The 22,699-nt window shown below is 43.0% G+C and overlaps 2 protein-coding genes across 4 annotated transcripts; one reads left to right on the top strand and one right to left on the bottom strand.

The window, feature by feature from the left end:
- Positions 1–5,349: 5,349 nt before the first annotated feature.
- On the top strand, positions 5,350–12,519 carry pias2 (protein inhibitor of activated STAT, 2). 3 transcript variants are annotated; one of them, XM_036526593.1, is made up of 15 exons: positions 5,358–5,415; positions 6,555–6,641; positions 7,263–7,731; positions 8,266–8,350; positions 8,445–8,495; positions 8,823–8,913; positions 9,489–9,623; positions 9,747–9,852; positions 10,351–10,424; positions 10,515–10,675; positions 10,897–11,030; positions 11,368–11,548; positions 11,663–11,802; positions 12,028–12,065; positions 12,227–12,519. In XM_036526593.1, exons 3-15 carry the CDS (start codon positions 7,266–7,268, stop codon positions 12,419–12,421), a joined length of 1,857 nt encoding a protein of 618 aa, XP_036382486.1. In that variant the 5' UTR covers positions 5,358–5,415; positions 6,555–6,641; positions 7,263–7,265; the 3' UTR covers positions 12,422–12,519. The 3 variants fall into 3 exon arrangements, with proteins under 3 accessions (XP_036382484.1, XP_036382485.1, XP_036382486.1); XM_036526591.1 differs by lacking the exon at positions 6,555–6,641 and having other exon boundaries at positions 5,350–5,415; XM_036526592.1 differs by lacking the exon at positions 6,555–6,641 and having other exon boundaries at positions 5,350–5,415; positions 12,230–12,517.
- A 1,442-nt stretch (positions 12,520–13,961) lies between these two features.
- eef2l2 (eukaryotic translation elongation factor 2, like 2) lies at positions 13,962–22,316 on the bottom strand. The gene is made up of 15 exons (XM_036526760.1): positions 22,041–22,316; positions 20,586–20,800; positions 19,884–20,065; positions 18,775–18,986; positions 18,477–18,661; positions 18,139–18,244; positions 17,819–17,932; positions 17,206–17,344; positions 16,919–17,114; positions 16,373–16,631; positions 16,113–16,220; positions 15,635–15,988; positions 15,155–15,337; positions 14,491–14,623; positions 13,962–14,351 (listed from the first exon to the last, which is right to left on the bottom strand). The coding sequence occupies exons 1-15, from the start codon at positions 22,041–22,043 to the stop codon at positions 14,158–14,160; spliced, it is 2,583 nt and encodes an 860-aa protein (XP_036382653.1). The 5' UTR covers positions 22,044–22,316; the 3' UTR covers positions 13,962–14,157.
- Between the last annotated feature and the right edge of the window lie 383 nt (positions 22,317–22,699).

Below are 22,699 nucleotides of genomic sequence, written 5' to 3' on the forward strand. Positions count from 1 at the left end.
GACTAATTAATTGGTACAGTTTAGGGATCATTCCACTAGGGGGCACAGATGAGAATAAATGAACACTTGCAGGGTGTCTGAAGGGACTGACAGACCAATAAACTTCAAGAGAAAGTGTAATGAGAGTAATATTTTGCAGCATAAAGGAGCTTTATAATGAAGTGTTAGCTAAGATTGTGTGCTGTGGGGTGGAGCTATGATATGGAGGACAGGCGTAGTGCAAGAATAGAAGGTATTCTGGTCAGGCAGCAGAGATTTTATGGATTGATAGCATGTCTGAGTGCAGGATTCCAGGTACAGAACCATGACCAGAGAGAAGCTAGAAAGCATACCATGTTGAACCTAGAAATATACATCAGAGCTGAAGTACATGCAGAGGCATGTAGTAAAACCTGCCATTATCATGCATTCCATACAAAAGCACAACTCAGGAGGAGTGGCCTGGGGTTACAGGGGTGAAAAAACATGAGGCCAAGGACAGAGCCTTGGACACATATGTTGGGAATGTGGTAAATAGATGTGTCTATTTCTCAAGAAAATTCATTATGTGCACTAGAAACAAGCGGTCCCTTTCAGTGTTATGCCTGAGTGTGAACCTCCAGCTTCTAGATCGTTCTCAGCAGGACTGGGAGATACTCCCAGGAAGATCACCATGGAGGAGCAATCAAAACTTTGTGAGATTTGGAGGAGGCTGTCAGTCCCTTGTGATGGGCCAGTCTCTGTAGAGCAGCGCTTCCCAAACCTCTCCTGGACGACCCCTTGTCCTGCATGTTTTAGATCTCTCCCTGCTCCAACACAGCTGATTTAAATGATCAGTTTGTTATTAAGCAGCTTCAGGAGTTCATAACGAGTTGAACATTTGAATCAGCAGGGAGCAGGGAGAGATCCAAAACATACAGGACAAGGGGTCTTCCAGGAGAGGTTTGGGAAACATTAGAATCTGGACTAGAATGGGTTAAGGTGATTTTCTCAAGGAAGAAGCAGATTATTGTTTTTCCTGAAGTTGAAGCAGGTGGCAGCGGGTACCCATATGATGGTCTTGGGGGGGTGGAGTGACAGACCTGTAAGAAAGAGTAAACTGATTAGGAGTCCAGATGTCTGTCTATTGGTTGAATCTTTGAGGCTGGGGAGAGGTTGATGGAGAGACATTCAGCTGAGCAAGTAGATGATGATGTGAATTCTGAGGTCACTCAAAAGGAATACCAGGATAATATCATCAAGGAAATTTCCAGAATAACCTGGCTGACCATAAAGATCATCAACTGAGATTGACTGGCATGCTTGTTGAGGTAACCTGTACAATACAAATGGATGGTAGGTGGACAAGTTTGGCAGACATTTTTGGATGGGAACATTTTTAGGAGTATTCTGTGTGTCCTTTAGAGTGAGTGGGTGTATTGAGTAATGAGAAATACAGGAGGTTCAAAAAAACAATCAAATGGATGAGTTCAGAAAGGAAAAGGGAAGACTGATCAGGTAAGGGATATGGGGCACTGGCAGGATTGCAATGACTGGTGAAACAAATAAAGATAAGATAAAATAACAAGTAAAGTGAAAACGTCCAAGAATGTAGCTAACACATAATTAGCCAGATTGGAGTATAGCAAAAACAAGAGAAGCTATGAAGTAAACATTGTGCTGCTTCAATTTTAAAAATTGTCAAAAAAAAGAAAGGATAACAGCATTTTTGTTCAACTTTCCAGAGACATTTTGGTGATTAGCTATATGGTCAAAGACTACTTATGCACATATGACTTTTTTTCCATTCAGTACCAGCAATACTGATCATAAAACATCACAAAGTACTTTCGTAATTCCTGTTTACAAGATACAACTTGTAGCTTAATATGTTTATAGTCAATGTATTCAGATGTGTTAGATATTGTTCACAATACAGCTTTTAGATGGTGAGTGTCTTAGCTAGTTTTAGTTGGCTAAACAACATATATAAAGATAACATCAAACAAAATAAACACATTTGATTAGTATTTTATTTTGATTATGATAGAGACCTGTCCATATCTGTAGTATAAATGGTAATAGTTCAATTACCTGGTGTTTTTGTGATTTGAAATTTATTTTCCATGTCAAATTGTTGTTCCTGTGTTTTATATGTATTGATATTAATTTTTACCTTCCAGATTACTTTGTTCTTCTTTTATGTTTTGTTTTTTCCCCATGTCTTTGTTGTATTGTTTACTTGTTATTCAGAGATAGATTATCTCTTCATAGGTTCCCTCACAGACTGAAGACCCTCCTCATCAAACTGCATCTTTGCTCCCCTTCTCAGACATAACTTTTTTGACCACCTACTCCACCCAGCTGCTTGTCCAGGCCACCGTGCTCTCCCGCTTGGACTACTGCAATGCCTTCTTTACAGGCCTCCCAGCCTGCACCATTCAGCCGCTGCAGCTCATTCAAAATGCAGCTGCTAGGCCAATCTACAATCTACAAGTTCTCCAGCGTCACCCCCTTACTGAGACCCCTCCACTGGCCCCCAATCACAGCCAGGATCCTCTTCAAAACCTTGTCTCTCACCTTTTCTGCTGCAAGAAAGACTGCCCCGACCTACCTCCAGGACCTCATCCTACCCTACGCACCTGCTCGACAACTTCGCTCCACTACATCTGGACGCCTCGCTCCTCCCACAAACAGAACAAAAGGTCCACGCTCCTCACAACAATGTTTTTCCATCATCGCCCCCCAGTGGTGGAATGAACTCCCCACCACCCTGAGAACAACAACCTCGCTTCAACCCTTCAGACGTGGACTGAAGACACACCTCTTCAGACTCTACCTGGACTGACACCCTTGCCATTTTTGACCTCGTAACTTTTACCTTGTAAATCTTAGATCCCTAACTTGTACTTGTAGTTTTATCTCTTACCTTGTATTGTGCACGTTTTTGCCTAGGTAGTATAGCGGTACTTCACTGTCCCTGTGATTGTATTCGATATATGTAATCCTAGATCAGAATAGTTCTGGCTCGCTACACCGACCTTACGCTCAGCTTTAGCACTATCTGTATTGTATGACCTGCACACATCTTGCCCTTGTGCCTGTCTGCCCACTATATGCACTTCTGTACGTTGCTTTGGATAAAAGTGTCTGCTAAATGAATAAATGTAAATGTAACTGTAAACTCACCCTCCCTGTATTTGTGTAGTTTTATTGTAAAGTATGTTATATTCCACTTATGCATAGCATTTGTTTATTTGTTATCACAGCGCTTTGTCAGGGCCTCATGCATGTTCAGATGTGACCTGTTATGTCCTGTATGTCCTGTCTCCATACAACTTAATTAGATGCACTTTGTTGTCATTCTTTGTTGCGAGGGAAAAGAGAATCCACCGCAGGAGAAAATGTGATGTAAAAATAAACACAGAAACAAGCACACACATAAATAAAATGGACCTCTGCCATGTTAATGCAACCTTTCAACCAAAATACAGGAAGTGCATTAACTGAACTAATGGCAAAAATGGCATAACAAATTATGTTGGGTGCGCTTTGTCACAACCATGTCTAAAAATACCGCATTAGCCCAGTATGAGAAAGCGTAACCTAATGTCAATACTTTTTATCTCATAATTACATTGCTGTATCTTATTCAACAACTGACATTCAAACATTCAAACAATTCTTAATTTGGAACTGGGGCTTTGTCAGTGTTTGCAATAATATGTAACTATGCACATGCATAAAATTTGCCACAGGTCTCAAAAAGTTCAGAATTTCTGTAAATATTGGGCATCATTTACAAATGTTATTTAAGAGTCCTTTATCTCACTTTCAAAGGTATACATCCATTGGCACAGAGGAAAGTGTCTTCCAGCTCCCTCTGTTTCTTTCAGTGTGTTACATGGTGATTCCACCAAAGGTGCATTACTGCCACTGCCTTTGAGCCAGAATACAACAGCTCAACTGATCTACAGCCAGCCAAAACATTGTCATGCCATGCCTCTCCTCATCCTCCTATGATAGTTACCTATCATGGCTCTGCTTTGCTCCCCTGCCTCACGCTGCCCAACTGTCCTTTCCTGGACGGGTTCCTCTTCTGGATCACACTCCCAGGTGGTGGAATGAGCTGGCCACAACAGTCAGAACAGCAGAGTCACTGTCCATTTTCACTGTCATTGTCCAGGTGTTGACAGACTGACTCAGACTACGTATTGGTTACCTAATAAAAACAGAAAACATACTGTCAGTCACGTTAAATATACTACACATAAGGTAAAAGCATTTGAGGCAAAAGACAGGGGGCAGTATAAGCTTTTTGTTTTGGCAAAAAGTTTGTCAGTCAAATTTCTGTGGTGACTGGAGCTTGTGGCAGAAATGTTTCCCACAATAGTGCTATATTACAAGCATGACACTAATGAACCAGTATCTATTTGGCTTCATGCCTAATCCAATGAATGCAGTTTTTGTACACTGTTGGGGATCATCAGAGCGTCTGTCACAGGAATACATGTAAATGTACTGTCAATCCTCACACCTCTTAAATAACAACCAACAACACTGCAACTCCCTACAATTTAGGGTGACCATACGTCCTCTTTTTCCCGGACATGACCTCTTGTTGGGACGCATTTTTTAGGTCCCAAAAAGAGGACATGCCCAGGAAAAGGAGGACGTATGGTCACCTTACCTACATGAACTTGCTACTACAAACTATGTTCCCTCCCGACCACTACATTCTGCTAGTGGTCCTGTCACAAAAATTACTATCCAGAACTTTCTCCGCCGTTGTCAACAGATGGTGGAATGAACTTCTACACTTCATCTGCTCTGCTGAGTCCCTCACTATCTTCAAGAAACATCTGAAGACACAGCTCTTCCATGCTCACCTGAACACATGAAAACCCACCACCTACAGCAACTTCTTATTTCTTAAAATTTGTTTTCCTTTTTAAAAATCACATGCACTCGTATCTCTACCAGCTATAGCTTGTACCTTGTCTGGCTATTGAAACTTGGTCATGCGGCACTCCTTATATGGTTGACGCCTTATATGGCTTTTTGCTTGTGTTGTACTCTGCCTCACTTATAAGTCGTTTCGGATAAAAGCCTCTGCCAAATGAATAAATGTAAATGCAGATGCAAATATGGGGACATGCCCACCAACTCAACTCCACTTGTGGAGCAAGACCCAAGACTTTAAGACACGACAGCCTTCGGGCAAACGGGCGTGTATAATATCCAGTTGATGAAGTAATACAGATGCAGCTGATCTGATAAGCAGAAAATGCATTTAGTGGCATGACCCTATATTCGGCTGCAACCAAAAATCACACGTGACATCCCATTGTGGTGCAGCGGGAGACTGTTTTGACCCTCAGTTGTCACGTGGACGGTACCCCTAGAGCAGTGCAGGATGGTCGCGGCAAGAAAATGGCGGATTTTGAGGAGCTAAGGGTAGGAAAAAGTAATATAGTAGCTGGCTATAGTCGTTCCGCTTTGTATTATTGTAATGCCAGAGCTATTCCATAATACAGTGAGGTCAGAAATGAGCATTTCAGCAATAATACTGACAATTTATCGTTTAAAAGCATTGTCCCGGAAGTCTGCACAGTAATGTTGGCCTCTGCTTTGGCTGGAGGTTGGCGTTGCAGCTTAAGAACTGAAGCTATATTGCGAGCTGCTTTAGCTTGTTATATTTGGTATGCTGATTAGTTATAATTATATCTAGACTAAATGTGCAGGAGTATCTTGTAGGTTTACGTGACATATGCCGAACGTTTTGCTAACGCATAGTATTGTTTGTGTAGTTCACCTCAGTCTGTTGTCCACTAAAATTGCAGCTTGAGGACTAGCTAGCTGATGTTGTAGCAGGCTAATCATTATCGAGTGAGCCACGCTAACGTTGTAGCTAACGTTAGTTAAATTGGTCAGCCACTGTTGCTAGGTTAGTCAATTTAAATGTTGCTGTTTAGCTAGATATGTTACGAGCGAAATTAGCATCATGTTGTTTCTTTGGTTTCATTTAAAACGCGGAACGGCGTGGAATTGTGGAATGCTACTGTGGACTGTGGCCTGGAGTTGTGCTAGCTGTCCTTAGGACAATGGTTCTGGTCTGTTAGCCGTTAGCATGCTAACGTTATCTGTAAGGTTTGCTAGCTACGCGCTACTTTTTGTTTCTCGAAGACAATCCACCCGTGTATCAAGCAGCTGTCTGGCTAACCTAGCTAGCTGCATGTTATAACATACGGCGTTAACGTTGCTTGAAGCGCTTTTTCCTTCTTTAACGCTGCTTCTAAAATGTCAAGGGAGGGAATTTGAACGTTGGAGAACCAAGATAGCTAGCTAGACTCTAGCTAGCGTTGCCATTCACTGTAGCTGGCTCTAACGTCACATACACACGAAGCTATTCCACAGTTCCACTGCTCCCGGATTTTACTTGGGACCATGTGTGTCTTTTTTTACTCGTAGCTAACTTGTGTCATGTAACTCTAGTGTCTTTTTGACATTGGTCACATAACATTCCTACTTGTCTGCTGTGTGTTTGTGCTCTACTTTTTAGCTAATGGGTCTTGGCATTATTCTTAACATTTTAGATGCATTACGGTCACATTTGGTAAGGATTTGTAAAGAAAAAAGGATAAACACGTAAGAACAATCAAGCATGGACCATATAATGAAGGGTCAGTCGGGGTTTTCTTCCTTTTTTGTGGGTTTTTGGAATGTCGTTGTTTGGGAGGGGTCGTCACCTCAGATGATAGAGGGGAATATTTTCTGAATTGACTGCTTTTCATGTCCCTAATGTTAAAATGTGTAGTAAGCAATTTCTGGGTGTAAGTGGGTTAAGCTAATTTATGAAGGGTAACTGGATGGTCGTGGTTTAGCTGATCTGCACATTCAGGCTGACATAGAACACATAGCACAGCCTTCTAGAATTCTCAGAGTGTGCTTTTGCAGTTCACTAATGCCATGGGAATGGAAATGATTCTTTGCATTCCTGCGATGTGTTTTATTAGATCTCTAATTCATATCTAAACCTTTTGCTCTTGCTGCATTGCCGTTACATTTGTGAACAGTTCCAGTTCTACAGGATCATGTGGTCAGAGTGTGCAAGATAAATGTATCTCAGGCAATTGCATTTGAATTTATGGGTGGACACTTGAACAGAAGTAAAATGAGCATTAGAACTGGAATTGCTCCACATTGCTGCTGTCTTCTAAGTGAAATGTCACGTATATCCAGTTCTTTCTTTAATGAGTGCATCAGTCCCATGGTCTTTGTGTGTCTGTTTATTTAATTTGCAGAATATGGTATCAAGTTTCCGAGTGTCGGAGCTACAGGTATTGTTGGGCTTTGCTGGACGGAACAAGAGTGGTCGTAAGCATGAACTGCTGCTGAGGGCGCTACATTTGCTAAAGAGCGGGTGCAGTCCGGCAGTGCAGATCAAAATCAAGGAACTTTATCGAAGGCGCTATCCCAGAACAATAGACACTCTCCCCGACCTGTCCTCTCTCAAGTCGTCCGTGTTTCCCCTGGAGGGCAGCCCTACCACCCTGGACCCGGACCTCTCCCTTGGTGCCCGGCACTCCCGGGCCTCCGGCCCCGTGCCGCAGCACCTGGTCGCCCGGGGGTCGGTGCTGTTGCACGAGACCAAGCCCAGGATCGACATGCAGCAGCCCGCTCCCCCCATCCCCCCGGTCCACCCCGACGTCCAGATGAAGCCCCTCCCTTTCTACGACGTGCTGGACGTCCTGATCAAGCCTTCGAGTCTTGGTGAGTGTGGGCACTCGAACTCTGTCTGAGTCTGTGAGAGGGCTCTCATTTTGACAAATGCGTGCAGCAGTTGGGGCATGTTTGAGTTTGTATTATTTGTCTTAGCTCCAGCAAGGCTCAGAGGGTTAATGCCTTTTGCAGTTGTGTCAAACTGACTAATGAAAATCAATATCTATGTCTGCACAGACATTATTTGTGTGCATTCAATAGTCATGTGACTGCAGTGGTCTTGGAAAACACTGTTCGGAAAGTTACCAGCGTTTGACTCTGTTAGAAACAGAAGTGTTTAGAATGCAGCGATTTTTTTCTGTATTGTCCTGTTATTTTCCAAGACAGAAATGTAAGTATTTATGAGGAGTATGGTTCCCAAACTTCTAGCTTTTCAAACCGTCTGTCACAACATGCTGACCTTTTTCAGGGACTCGCATGCAATATAACACTACACACAGCAAAGCTCATCCGAATAGCAATGAGTGATTATTATGAAGAAGAGGCACCTAGTGAGCCCTCTGCTGTTTTAAAATCTCATTACAGGGGCCAGTAGCATCCAGCGTTTTCAGGAGAAGTTCTTTATCTTCGCCCTGACACCACAACAAGTGCGGGAAGTTTGCATTTCCCGGTAAGGCCCCTCTGCCACATATAGTCAGTGATTTTCACTGCTGCTTTCTGATTGGAGTCTGCTTTTAATTTTGTAATTTTATTCTTGGTCAAAGGGATTTTCTCCCAGGTGGCAGAAGAGACTACATGGTTCAAATTCAGCTGAGGTAAGAATTTATAATTGTCCACAATATTGCAATGGCTCAAACAGGTAATTCTGTAGAAATGTGAGATACACTTTGTGGATCAGGAAGAATGCTTTAGAATTCCTTGTGCTTCTTTCAAAACTGTTCTGCATTGTCTGTAGTTATAGTAAGCGGTAGGAGTAACAATAGTGTAAATATACATAAATCATGGTTAAACAGTAATTGAGGGCAGAATTTCTTCTGTTGATCTGTGTATTTGTTATAGTTCTCCAAATTTGTGACTAATTTTATGCCATTGTATTTAAGTATCCGTTGTGTGGTTTTATAACGTCTTCTGTTTGCTTTCAGGTTTTGCCTTGCAGAAACCAGTTGCCTTCAAGAAGATAACTATCCAAACAGTTTGTGCATTAAAGTCAATGGGAAGCTTTTTCCTCTTCCGGTATGTATTTACATATTTTAATAGGCTTATATGCATTTGCACAAGATTGGTAAACGGTGTCTGCTTCTTTTCCGCAGTTTATTATGCTTAAATGTTAACCTCATTATTCTTTAACATGAATACATGCTGGGACAGATTTTTGCCATGAGCAGTGTGCTGTATTAATTTATTAATTTGTAAATGTGTCTACAGACTCACCAAAGGAAAATAGTGCACAAATAGTGTACTTTGCATTATATTGGTGCTGATTGTGAGTTTTTTTACCGGCAGTGGATCTCTAGTTCCATTTAGAGACAGTTCTCCAGAATAAAGCTTGGTCTACAATGGATAAGACTAATTCAGCTTTTTAACTATGCTACAGAAACAAGCAGATCTTGCTATCAGCTGAAGAAACCAGTTTTTGATGAATATGTTCCCATTGTAGTTATATATGATGTAGAGGTATGGTTTGGGGTTCCCAGAATTAATGTGCAGCATGAAAAATTATTCGACTGGCGAAGAGCAACTTGCCCAAGTGTCCGGTGTAATGTTCTGTTGATGTGACATTAAGAAGTGCTGATCATTGTCGCCCATAGGGTTATGCTCCGCCTCCCAAGAATGGAGTGGAACAGAAGAGACCAGGCAGGCCTCTGAACATCACTTCCCTGGTTAGATTATCCTCTGCGGTACCCAATCAGATTTCAATCACATGGGCACCGGAAATTGGAAAGGTAAGGCCTGCAGGTGGCCACTGAAAGACAAAGGAAAGCTGTGGGAAGAGGCGTGAGTAATGGCTCAGAATGGTGATGCAGATGGGTTCCTGACTGTGCTTTTCATTTTGTATTTTCCTACAGACGTACTCCATGTCCGTTTACCTGGTCAGACAGCTGACGTCTTCGCTGTTGTTGCAGAGGTTAAAAATGAAGGGCATCCGGAACCCTGACCATTCGAGAGCACTAAGTAATATACTGAGTGATATGATCAGTACATAAAAAGCAATTATGATTTTAGACAGCGATACAGACCGCCCCCCACAATGATCTGACGATCCGTCTCCATGATTTGTTTTAGTTGTAGTGTTGTATTCCTTTTCATATTTCACCTTGCTTCCATTTGATGAGCGAGTAACTCTTGATTTTCCTGTTTCAATTACGGGTGAGGAATCCATTCTAATGTCAAATTGGGTGCTATCAACCACAAAACCACTCATTGTGTCATATATGGCTTTTTCTGTTGTAACTGGTTACATATATTTCATATTACTAAACCATTATAGCCAGTTCATTCATTAACCAATAGAATTGAATTAAATAGAATTGGCACATATTAAACCATGCATTTAATAATTGATCAGTAGTTGCACAGGTAATACAGGTAATGAGCTCTACTGGACATTGTCTAACAGCTCACTTCTCCTGGAAGGATTTTTGACTTCAGTGTGCTTATGATTTGTTGCAGTAAAAGAAAAGCTGACTGCAGATCCAGATAGCGAGATCGCTACCACCAGTTTACGGGTCTCGCTCATGTGCCCGGTGAGTTGGTCATTAGTGGAAACTTTATCAATGGCATGTCTGGCATGTGGAGGATGACAGTAATTTGGCATTCCGCTCTCACCCCCTCAGCTTGGAAAAATGCGTCTGACGGTGCCCTGCCGAGCAGCCACATGCTCACACCTCCAGTGCTTCGACGCCGCTCTCTACCTGCAGATGAACGAGAAGAAGCCCACCTGGATCTGTCCTGTTTGTGACAAAAAAGCTGCTTACGAGACCCTAATTATTGACGGGTGAGTTTTCAGACACAGCCTGTAATGGCTTGTGGTTGTAGAGCCGAAGCACTCCCACTAACATGTGGCTCCGGCTTGCACCAGCGTATGGGGATTTGGGTTGGAACGCTCTTCGAGTTTGGATTTGTTCAGCTTTCTCTCAGGCCATTCAGAGACCACATGGGTGTTTGAGCTGAAACACCAAAGCATTTTGAACTAAAATTTCTTCGGTTTTCTCTCAGGCTGTTCATGGAGATCTTGAACAGCTGCTCAGACGTTGACGAAATCAAATTCCAAGAAGATGGTACCTGGTGTCCGATGAGACCAAAGAAAGAAGCTGTTAAGGTTTCGTCCCAATGCATCCAAAAAATCGAAAGTAAGCGAACAAAATGTGTTTCAGGATGGTGGGTGTGATACAGAGCCTGTAACGCTGGAAGAGTTGTCTTTGCTTGAACCTCTGAACACTGCTTATGGGTGGCAGTGCAGCATAGTGGTTAAGAGGCAGGACTCATAACTGAAAGGTTGCCAGTTCGATGCTGAACCCTTGAGGAAGGTACTTCACCCACAGTTCCCTCAGTAAATACCCAGCTGTATAAATGGGTAATGTGTAAAAAGAAGAAAAAAAACTGATACAAGTTGCTCTGGATAAGAGCATCTGCTAAAAAATGCCAGTAATGTAATAACCTCAGCCGTCCTCTCCTGGTAACCGGCAGGCTCCAGTCTGGTGCGGCAGTGCACGGTGGCAGCCCCCAGCGAGCCGAGCAGCGCGAAGAAGGCTGACATCATCGACCTCACTCTGGATAACTCTTCCGAAGAAGAGCAAGAGGAAGAAGACCCGCCTCTCAAGAAGCGGTGCATCTACATGGCAAAGACTGACGAGATGCACGGGAAAGGGTCAGTTAATGCAGGCCTGCCTTTACATACCAGTGAGAGACAGAGTCACAGCACAGACGCCAGTTCCTCAGTCTTTAAGCTCATGCTCTTGTTTTTCTTGTTTTCTTCCTTTAGGGTTTTGACCTATCAGCCATCACCGATGCGAGTGCCAAATGTCCAAGCCTTGGACACGACCTACTTAGCCTCCTCACTAGCTGACTATGCAGTTCCATTCCATCACTCAACTCTGTCCACAATTCCTGCAGACATGCAAAGTATGTCATCTTAAGCCTTTACGTTTTCCCCATATTTTGCCTTGCATGCTGTGTCAAGGTGTCAAAATGGTAACCGTGACATGATGACTTGTGAGGCGTTGCATTTTGTTTGTGGGATTCATGAGATGTACTGTAAAGGATGATCTTTGCATGTGAAAGTGCTTTTGCATTATGTTGTATCTAACATGATTGGTGCATATCATTTCTTTGTTCTTTGTTTTGTAGGTCTAGATTTGTTTTCGTTAATCCAAGGGGACCCCCAGGTATGTCAATAAATCCTACCAATCTCACATCCACACGTCTCTAATCTCTAAGTCCTCATCCAGTAATTTTCTCACCTAAATCATTTCATTATGCTGTGATTTGACATGAACAGTCTCCTTCTGTGAACCTGCTCGTGTATAGCCTCCCTTTCTCTGTCCAGCAGCACTACCGCACACCCATGTTTTTGGACAACCTCCCCACCAGCCTGCAGGGAGCCACCTCAAGCGGGGGCCTCATATCCCCCTCCGGTCAGTACGAGGGCCCCGCCCACAGCACCAGCTCCACCCACAGCGAGACGGGCGTCATCACAGGGGGATGTGGGACCAGCATCTCTGACATCATCTCCCTGGACTGAAATAACACCCAGGAGTCTCCCACTTCATAGGACTGTATAAACAACTGCAATATGTATTGAACCGATTGGTGCTTTTACCCATCACTGTGGTAAAAGGTGGTTACTTTTATTGTAATTATTATTATTACTACTATTATTATTGTAAACATTGCCTTTGTTTGGAATGAAGTGAAATTTTCAGAATTCGGTTAAAGGAGGATGGACCTGTGACTGTTGGAAGTGAACAGTCGTGTAAATGTAAACTGTTTCGATAGCTGGTTCACAGAATGTGTGACAGAATCACTCAAAGGCAGCTCAGTTTTGTTATAATAACCAATTAATGTGGTGCAATTTTGGTTTCCTTTGTTCAGGCTGAGTTTGTTATATAGCAATAAAATGAGCTTTCCATACATGCATAGCACATGTAGGTTGAAAGTGTATCAAGTTTGAGAAGGGCCTTTTGGCCTGTCTGTTGTAACCGTCTGCAAAGAATTTTTTTGCCTGGATTGTACCAGCAGTTAATTTCTTTGCACTTAGTTTCTATGTTCAAAAGTCTTACTGTATTGTGTTTTCTTTTTTGGATAAGTGGCATCAAATTCATTTTTATAAAGGGACTTTGAGGATTTACTTGATTGTCCTCTTCTAATGGAATAAATTACATGTTTTCACAGTTAATGACAATAGTTTTGTATGGTTGTAGAACTATTTTGTCCACTGGCCTTTCAGCTGGCGCTGAGACCCAAGGCCTTTAATATGTAGTCATTTTCGGTTACCCCGCTTCTACATTCATGTTTACTTGATGCAGTGATATAGCACAGACGCTAAATTGAGGTAGAAGGCAGTAAATGAGCAGGTAAGTATCAGCTTGTATTGTGCTGTGCACTGCATATGGGAGACCTTTTTTTCCTTATTTTCTTTTGTTTTCAAATCATAAGTTGTATATGAGGCTTGTCTGGTTGTGATGTCCTCTGCACTCACGGAGGAGTGGCGAGGTGTAGTGAATGCAATCCTCTGATACATATGCACCATGACCACAAATATTTTTCAGATACAACAGTGCACCAGACGACCAAATGCCAAGTGGAGGATAGGTGCATCTCCCTGACATGATCAGAGTGACTCAGAGGCATGTTATGAGGGAACACTGCCTGAAAAAAAATGCTTTACACCAGCAGAAAGAAGCCAAATGTTCTGCTGCTGTTGGGAAATGCTCAGGCTCAAATCCAGAACGAGTGCCTTAGCCAACTGAGTCACTTGAAGCAGGGAAGACCCCCTTTATAAATTGTACTGGTTTGCAGTTAGAAAGGGAAATCGCTTTGCATACAAGTACAAGTGTAAACACAAATGGATTTATTGTATGAAGTGTTTTCTCCTGGAAAGTAAGTTCTTTGTGAAACAAAGAACATCAAGTTGTGTGTATACTTCAAGTGGGTCTTCAGAGCATTCCAACTATTGTTGGCATAGTAAGCTTGCTTCATTACCTTCTGAAACTAAGATAATATTATCTCAAAGCAAAAAAAAAAAAATCAAGATGTTTCATTGCGTAAATGCTCACACAAAATAAGTTGCTCATTTTTATTTGATAAGGTGATCGCACATAATGGGTGTTTCACTGAAGCTGTAGCCTTTTTCATATACTGCATTACTTTATCCCCTTACATTTTTTAAGCTTTATTACTCTGCAGTGTGATTTGATTGTATAATCTGATGTGCTACAATGCTGGTATGGCAGACTCCACACGTGAGTGTCCAGGTGATCACAATTTGTCCAGGAAGTTGTCGAGGGCCGGGATCCCCTCCTTCAGGCCCTTGCGCTTGCGGGTCTCGGCCACCACCTGGCACGGCCGGCTGTTCTCGTCGTATGGGTCACCTGGCAGGATCTGCCAGTGGTCAAACACGCACTGAGGGAAAGCCTGTCCACCTGTGTTGGACCTCAGGTCTGCTGTGAAGCCTGTTTTAAGAAACATAACCTCCATTACCTCACTTATTTGGAAATGTGGGGATCAACATTTCCAGCAATGCTTTATGTAAACAAAATTTTTGTTTTCTGTTCACAAGCTTTGTCTGGAAAGGTGTGTGTGTGGACTTACCAAATGATTCGTTTACAGGCAGGTAAGCCTTCACTACAAATATGGGTGTTCCCGCAACCTGGGACTCCTCAAAGACATGGCCTCTCTTCCTGTTCAGGACACCATAGATGCCTCCGACAACATGCTCTGGGCACTGTAAGGGAGTTTTCCATGACAGTTAGCCACCTGTAAGCAATTTCATTTTTCTTGAAATTGATATTTTTCTTAATATTTAAGTTTTATTGAAAGATGACTGAGTGTCCCTTCTGTGTGCTAGCACACTAGAGCACTGCTACTCTTAATAAAATTTCTACTTCCATAAAAGATACAAACTATCTTAGTGTAAAAGGAGTAGACTCTACTTGTTAAGCCTTTAAAATAAGCACTCAAGTAATGGTGATTTTCTTTAGATTGAGTAATGTAATTTGCTGCCAGGCAGAGAAAAAAGAAGTGCATAGATCTGTTGGGATTTGAATGAGAGTTTGATGAGCAAATAGGTACTAAACCACAAAAGGACTGCAAATTTACTTGGGTTTAATTTTTATAACAAAGTTTTCCAGTATTACGGCAAAGGTTAATCATGACATTAAAGTGTAACATAATGATCGACTTACACTCTCAGATTGTCCTCATCAAATTAGGCAAACTAGCCACTTGCTTAGTTAAATAGCTAATGGAGAATTACCTGGATCTCCACCAGATAGATAGGCTCCATGAGTCTGGGCTGGGCGGTGAGCACGGAGGCGTACAGCACCCTGCGGGCAGTGGGAATGATCTGGCCACCTCCTCTGTGGATAGCATCGGCGTGGAGGGTGACATCATGGATGTCGAAACGCACTGCCCGCATGTTCTCCTCACACAAGGCTCCCTGAGAGACACACCACAGGTAAGTGAAGCCTAAATACTGCATCAGCACAGGTAAGCGAGGCCAAAATGCTGTATTAGCACTTCCATTTTTCCTTTCATGAGACTTGGGGACCAGAGAAGAACAGATTTTTGAAATCATACAATGGGGAGGAGCTATAGTAGCCAGAACACCTATCACCATCAAACTTATACCACTCCTACAAAGACACTGAAGTGGAGGAACTAGCTTTAAACTTTCTTTAAAAAGAAAGGCCAGGACAAATTCTGCTTTTTTATCCACGCCATTCAAGAGATTCACCTCTTTGGTGGCCCACTGGAATCCTGCAACCACGCTGTCCTTGATCTCGTTCAGGTACTGCACTCCCTTGGTGATGTCCACCAGGATGTTGGGTCCAGAACCATCAGGCCCGAAGCACCATATCTTGCGGGCCTCAGCCACCTCCCACTCGTACTTCTCGGCGAGGTAGCGAGCTCGCTGCTTCAGCTCCTGCCGTGCGGTCACCTCCCCCTTGTCGACGTCCTCCGCCAGCCCATCCGGGAAGGGCCGAGCCTTCATGTACAGACGGTTGTGCTTGTTGGGGGACTTGGACAGGCATACCTGATCGGAGTCGTCACTGACTGTTTCACGGTAAGACACCACCGGGTCAGATTTCTGTGGAAATAGGCATTTCCATGTTTTTGTCAATATTCCCATAACAGGGGTATTACACAAACACAGAACATAGTACTGCATGGAGAAGTGTATTATATACTAGTGTCCTGGTCAGGATCTTTACCTTAATGGGAATACAAGCATGATCCTCCTCCAGGTCTTTAAGGCAAATTTCCAAATGCAGTTCTCCAGCGCCAGCTACAATGTGCTCCCCGGACTCTTCAATGATACACTGCCACGGGCAGAGCAAACACACTCCATCAGGAAACACAGTATAAACGCTGACAACCACATCTCCTGTAGACCACATGGTTTTGCCATGTTAGCTACATGCTAACATGAAGGCAGGGAGGACAAAGCAGTCTAAGTCTTTCCGCGTCCTACCTGGACCATGGGGTCAGACTTGGCCAGGCGCTTGAGGCCCTCCACCAGCTTGGGCAGGTCAGCTGGGTTCTTGGCCTCCACGGCGACGCGCACCACAGGGCTGACGCTGAACTTCATCACCCGCATGTTGTGAGCGTGCTCGTACGTGGTGATCGTGCCCGTCTTCACCAGGAACTGGTCCACCCCCACCAGCCCCACGATGTTCCCGCAGGGCACATCCTCAATGGGCTCCACATAACGTCCCATCATCAGGATGGTCCTGCAGTCACCATCGGATAGATTCACTACATGAGAATCTGAGGTCACGATCCTGGCTGTTTCAGTATTACTGTGTCTATGGTCATGCTCTGAACAATCATATTCATTACAGTAATGTAAAAAAGCGTGCAATCCTTTCATTTTAAAACAGTTAACATGAAATTTTAAACCCCAAAGAGAATATAAAAAGTTGGCTTCTGATCAAGACTATTTTTGTACATAATTTCCATCTGAGCACAGATGACTGGATGCAAGTTGCACAGTCTGCAGATTGTAAGTTAGACTAACCTCTGGATTGGCTTTAAGTACAGATCCTCCTTCTTCCCGGGTGTGTAGTTGGGGCCCATGATGCGAACCTTCTGCCCAGTGGCGACGATGCCGGAGAACACGCGGCCAAAAGCATAGAAACGCCCCTTGTCAGAGGTGGGCACCATCTTGGAAATGTACATCATCAAAGGAGCCTTTGGATCACAGTTCTTGATGCCTGCAGGAGCACCAGGGGCACATGATGAATGACTGGCCATGGAAAAGAAAGGGCAGCTGGCAGGACTGGAGAAGACAGGCAGTTTCCTTACCCATGGCAGACTCGTCATCTCCGGGTCCCTCGTACAACAGCTCGCAGCGGTACTTCTGTGCCGTGACGGGTGAGGGCAGGTGGATGGTGATCATCTGGAGCAAGGCGTCACCCGCAGGCAGCCAGCGCCGCATCACTGCCTGAATGACACATCACAGGCGGGTAGGACACAAATTGAAATTGTCTTTACCGTCAAATAGGACCTTAAAGTACAGCAGACAAAGAGCATTCATTATGAATGCAGAGATATCCAGTAAAGAGACACTATGTGCAAAAATAATGTATTCACAATTTGATAGATCTCTCAAAGCCTTTAAAATAGCTTAACTGTCAACTTGGCTTTGTAGGGCAAGGAAATATAGGATGATGTTTTAAGTTTCAGTTTTATTTATTACAGTATTTCAGCTCAAAAAGATTCTTCTTCCCTATTCTCCAGTGGGATCACACAAGGGACCCACTTATTGTACAAGTTTCACAGTAAAACATCAAAAAGCTGTGAGACCCCACTGTGGAAAACAGAGGGTCCTTTTCTGCAAACTGTTATTCTTTGATGAACTGTTCCTCCAGGATTTGCGTGGTGTATTCACTGACTTGCTATTTCAGGCTTAAAATACCTTTAGCAGTGGTTTCCCTTCCTTCTCTCTGTCCTCTGCATCCAGCTTAACATCCAGTTTCTCAATCAGCTTCTGGGTTTCCTCCTTCTTGAAGTTCATGATGGCATCAAAAACCTGTAATACAAAAGACCAAATCTGTTTGTCTAGTGTTCGTAGGACAGACAAAGCTTTAGCATCAATACCGAGCATGTAAGAAAATGTGTAACAAGTATTACCAGGTACACCAAACACCAGATCACAACAGCAGATCACACTGTTCTCAATCCCCCACCAGACTGTAAAGGGCCGTCTGGCACAGTACCATGCTGAGCAGCATTAACCTTAAAGATGGGATCCAAGACAAGCTGGCAGAAAGTTCTCGGGAGCTTCTTGCCCTCTGCATTAGTCGGTGTCTTGCTGAATTTCCCAGCTGCAGGGTCAAAATACCTGCAAGAGTACACATCAGCGCTGGATAAGCAGGCTTGCCCTAAAACAGCAATTAATAACATTAATAACATTTTCTTAAGCAACAAATTGTGGCATTTCCAGCAGAGAATGACACATGTGAAAAGGGGAAATGGCATGGAATGAGGACAATGAATGATTACCTTCAATTTCATGAATACGTTTCCCTATTTGAACACAAAACTGTAGCACAGCAGTTACGTGGAGCACTCACTTGTCTCCCCAAAGCTTCTTCATCATGTCCTCCACCTTCTTGGCGCGCTCTGCTGGGGGCAGATCTGCCTTCTTTTCACCCTTGGAGGCAAATTTCGCCACGTACATCTCAGCAAACTGCTTCAGGGTGAAGGCCCAGCCGTGGAGGCCCGACCCAAATCCAACGGTACCGACCACCGGGTCCACCTACATTCCAAACAGAACCAGAGTCGCAAATTTCAGATCATAGCATCTCACTCACATCTGCCTGTCTAGTGTCCTCAGCCAGTCAAAAAACCTCCACCAGTGACATCACTCACCATGATGTTGCCCATTGGTCCATGCTCCCCTTCTCCGTAGGTAGAGATGATGACGTTGACGTTCTCCACGATGCGCTGGAAGGTCTGAAAGAGCTCGTCCGGCTCCAGCTGCAGCTCCAGCAGGGCCCGGTCCATCTTGTTCATCATCAGGACCGGCTTGATCCGCTCTGCAATGGCCTGTCTCAACACGGTCTCCGTCTGTACGCACACACCTGCACCAAAGACACACGCTCCACATTTCATTCACTCCACAGCAAGCACTGCCTGCGCTCACTGTCTCACAGGCAATTAGGCCTGTTTTTTTTTAATTCACTATGAAATTTCCTCCACAATGAAAATATTCCCTTTCTAATTAAATCAAAAGAAAAGCAACATGTAACACTGAGTTAAAATAAGCAATATGAAATTAGGTCAGGGCTATAGAAAACAGCTGCCCTGGTGAAACTTCTACTGTTACTGTCACTTGAGATCTCAAAATGTTCTCAAAGTAATGATGAAGGGCTAACACCACCAACATGTATGGAGTTACCAAATATCCCACAGAACGAGACCACAGTGAATGCCCAAGCCCAGAGAGCATATATTTAAAAATAAATAAGTGAAAAGTTGAATAGCCTCCACAGATACAATATAACTTTAACTGCTGTAAATAAGTTTCAACATCACATCATGTACTGCAGTACAGTAAGACACACTGTACTCCAAAGAAGACAAACAAATTTGAAATATTTCTACCCATCCCACATGTATGTGACTGGAATGTTGAATACTAATGCCTGAGCACAATTACATTTACTTGTTCTTGCAAATCTGACATTTTAGCTTGACCCTAAGCATTTCTCTGAAACTCTGTATGAAAAAGTAAACATATTGTGTCTGTTTATTTATTTTAATAAAAATCTGTATGCACTTGGAAGAAGGAACACCAAATGCACACCATCTTACCCTTACCGTCCCTGACATGTAACTGAAAATGCTTTGCAGCTTACATGTGTTGTTCATGTAGAATCAAACAGTGGTCAGTGCAAGGCAGTTTGAAAATCTATACCATCACATTTTAAAAGATCCTTTTTTAGCTTGCTCTAATGCCTACAGTAGCTCTGTCATACCTGAGACACAGTCTACGACTACAAGTGCACCATCAGTGACCCGCAGTGCAGCAGTCACTTCGGAGGAGAAATCGACGTGACCAGGAGAGTCAATCAGGTTTATGAGGAAACCAGAGCCATCCTTGCACTGTTTGATGAAGGCCAAGTCATTGTCGTTCAGTTCATAATACAGAGAAATAGCTCTGTAATGAAGGTGACACATAACAGCACCATTAACTGCAAGGGAGTCCACAAACCACACATTCCCTACACAGTGAAAAGCACTTTTTGCTTCTGAATATTTAAAGAGCTTTGTGTGTTGACACCACTGAAATGCCTATTGCTGTTACACACTCACTGTGTGTGAGCTGAATAAATATTAATTTCAAATACAAAATATCAGAAATATTATAGAAGAAAACACAGTCAAATATATCAAAAGGCAAAATATGTCTGAATGAATGAACCAATCAAATAAACATTTTAATAAATTCTGTATTACAGAATCAAATATGTTTTATTAATATTCACGGCACACTAATGCACTAACCACACTGTTGTGCCAGTGCACATGATTTGGTACTTAATCTTAACTGTAAACTCTGAGCAGTCCCATCTAAGAGGAGACCAAGTAATTGACCTAAGTCAGTTAAAAGGCCTTGATTCTGTAACAGTAAATATCAATGAAAGAACTTTAATCTGGTTACCAGAGTGAATACGTACGTTGACTTTATGGTGATACATCTTTCCTGTTCGTCTTTCCTGGTGTCTGTGAATCTGGTCTCCCCGGCGCGTGCAGAGGCGATAATACCTGCCTTACACACCAAAGAGTCTGTCAACGTAGATTTTCCGTGGTCTACGTGGGCGATCACGGACATGTTTCTGATGTTGGACTTCTTGTCCATGATCGCGCGGATCTGGTCTACCGTAAAGTTCACCTAAGAAGACAAGATTCGAATGAAATGTCATTTTTAAATGCCAAAACCAAACAGAACGCGGAAAAAAAAACAATTGGTGAATTTGGCAGTGTGAGAGTGTTTGTGCGCGTGCCCTAGTATATTTGCGTGTCATTTCATGTGATGACAACGCAAGGGATAAATAATGTTTGGCATGCTATGTTATCATAAGTTGTAACGAGAAATAAATAAGGAGAGAGATGGAAGGGGTTGGTTGGTGTGGGGTTAAATATGACGTGCGTACAATGACAGTATTGCAGAGTGTAAGTCCTGGGGGCATAAAGCCTGTGAAAGCAACACTGAATAGTGCCAGTGGAAGTATTCAGTCTAAAGAAATTACCTGAAATTACATGACAGTTATACATGAGAGGAACAACAGCAATGTACTGCGCTCACTCTACCATTTGCCGCAGTATCACAACCTACCACCCACATACCACAGTGGATGTGTGTGTGCGTGCGGCTGCAAGACATGTCTCTCGGCAACACTGCACTGTAGCAGGAGGCAGATTTAGAATGATGAACGATAAGAAGTCAAGCACCAAAACTGAAATGTTTTCGTTTTCGATGCTCTTCCAGAAGCTTCGCTAACCCAGGGTATCGCAACATGCAAGTCGAATATGCCCGACGCAAGAAGTGGGCGTACACTCGCTATTTATAACAAGGGGGTAACATTATTCCAATTTCTTTATACCCCTACAGGGACACGCGACACTCCGAAAATAACACCAGACGAAAATTTAAAAACTACTGTTAAAATGAGACCAGATGATATGGTAAACAGAAAGTGGTCGACGTGAAAGTCACATAATGCACACGTCCGTTCGTTTTCACATCCAAGGCCAAATATTTTGCCAGCAGCTGTAACGTTAGCTTCCAATTATATTCAGACAGTATTTAATATCTCAGTAGCCTGCTAGCTCGCTAACGAGCTACTTGAAAATCCAGCGTGTGCTAGACATTTGCACTCGTCCCTCGTTTTAGACTTTTGAAAAACACGTAGGCTAACAGCGCAAGGGATTGTTGACAGTAATCAAATTCTTGGGGTGAAAATATTGGAGTTACCGCACTTGACGGGTAGTTATTACGTCATCGAAAACATGATCTATAACTAAGCACAAAATTGTCGAAAGCAGACGGTATTTTTTCCTAACACAATACAGGAGATGTATACAGACATATTTATTCGTTAAAAGTAACACACTAAACAAGAAACACTCACCATTTTGGCGAATAACTCCCCAATTCGAGAGTCGGCCTATGGTTGCAGATACCGGACGGGTTGCACCTCTCCGTCGGAGGAGTTCGGGGAAAGAGGGAGAATATGACGTAGAATCTTAGTTTATGCTGCGGCACCCCGTACAGTGGAGGTCATGTGGAAGAAGTCATATGGACCGAGTTGACCCAGATAACAGACTAACCACGAATGCACCCTGTACGATTAAAATATACGCAGTTTGCTAGCCTCTCTGTGGAAAGCATTGCGCAGGTCCAGATTAGTTAGCTTAGATGAGGCGCATCGGTTTTTAGCAAAGGGGACTCCGGGTTTTGACACGCAGAAATGTCTTGAAGTGCGGTGTTCAGTACATGTTTTAAATGAACTACATATTTTTAGCATAGTTATTTTGTTGTTATTAAGCCACTGCACACGTAAAATGGTTGAGACATCGAGTACAAAAACAAATACAATAACGCACTATGATAAAGAATTACCCATGAATATAATGCAATGCGTGTACGTGTAAGCCATTAAAATATGATCATAAACCTTAATGCTATGACACAAACCCTTACAATAATAAAAGGGGTCCTATCTAGGCTAATGATACGGTCATTGATACGGCTAATGATCATTTCTAAAAATGCAGAAGTAAGGTGGCC

This window comes from Megalops cyprinoides, chromosome 4 (genome assembly GCF_013368585.1).
Source record: "Megalops cyprinoides isolate fMegCyp1 chromosome 4, fMegCyp1.pri, whole genome shotgun sequence".
In the NCBI taxonomy this organism is placed as follows: Eukaryota; Metazoa; Chordata; class Actinopteri; order Elopiformes; family Megalopidae; genus Megalops; species Megalops cyprinoides.

What these genes read in the sequence shown, in the direction of transcription:
- pias2 (XM_036526591.1), top strand. Translation starts at nt 5,392, where the DNA reads ATGGCGGATTTTGAGGAGCTAAGG. An exon ending in CGGGAAGTTTGCATTTCCCG is followed by an intron (nt 8,351 to 8,444) that starts GTAAGGCCCCTC and finishes TCTTGGTCAAAG; the next exon opens with GGATTTTCTCCCAGGTGGCA. An exon ending in GGGCACCGGAAATTGGAAAG is followed by an intron (nt 9,624 to 9,746) that starts GTAAGGCCTGCA and finishes ATTTTCCTACAG; the next exon opens with ACGTACTCCATGTCCGTTTA.
- eef2l2 (XM_036526760.1), bottom strand. An exon ending in AGTCTGACCCCATGGTCCAG is followed by an intron (nt 16,221 to 16,372) that starts GTAGGACGCGGA and finishes TGCCCGTGGCAG; the next exon opens with TGTATCATTGAAGAGTCCGG. An exon ending in TCCAGTGGGCCACCAAAGAG is followed by an intron (nt 15,338 to 15,634) that starts GTGAATCTCTTG and finishes TGTGTCTCTCAG; the next exon opens with GGAGCCTTGTGTGAGGAGAA.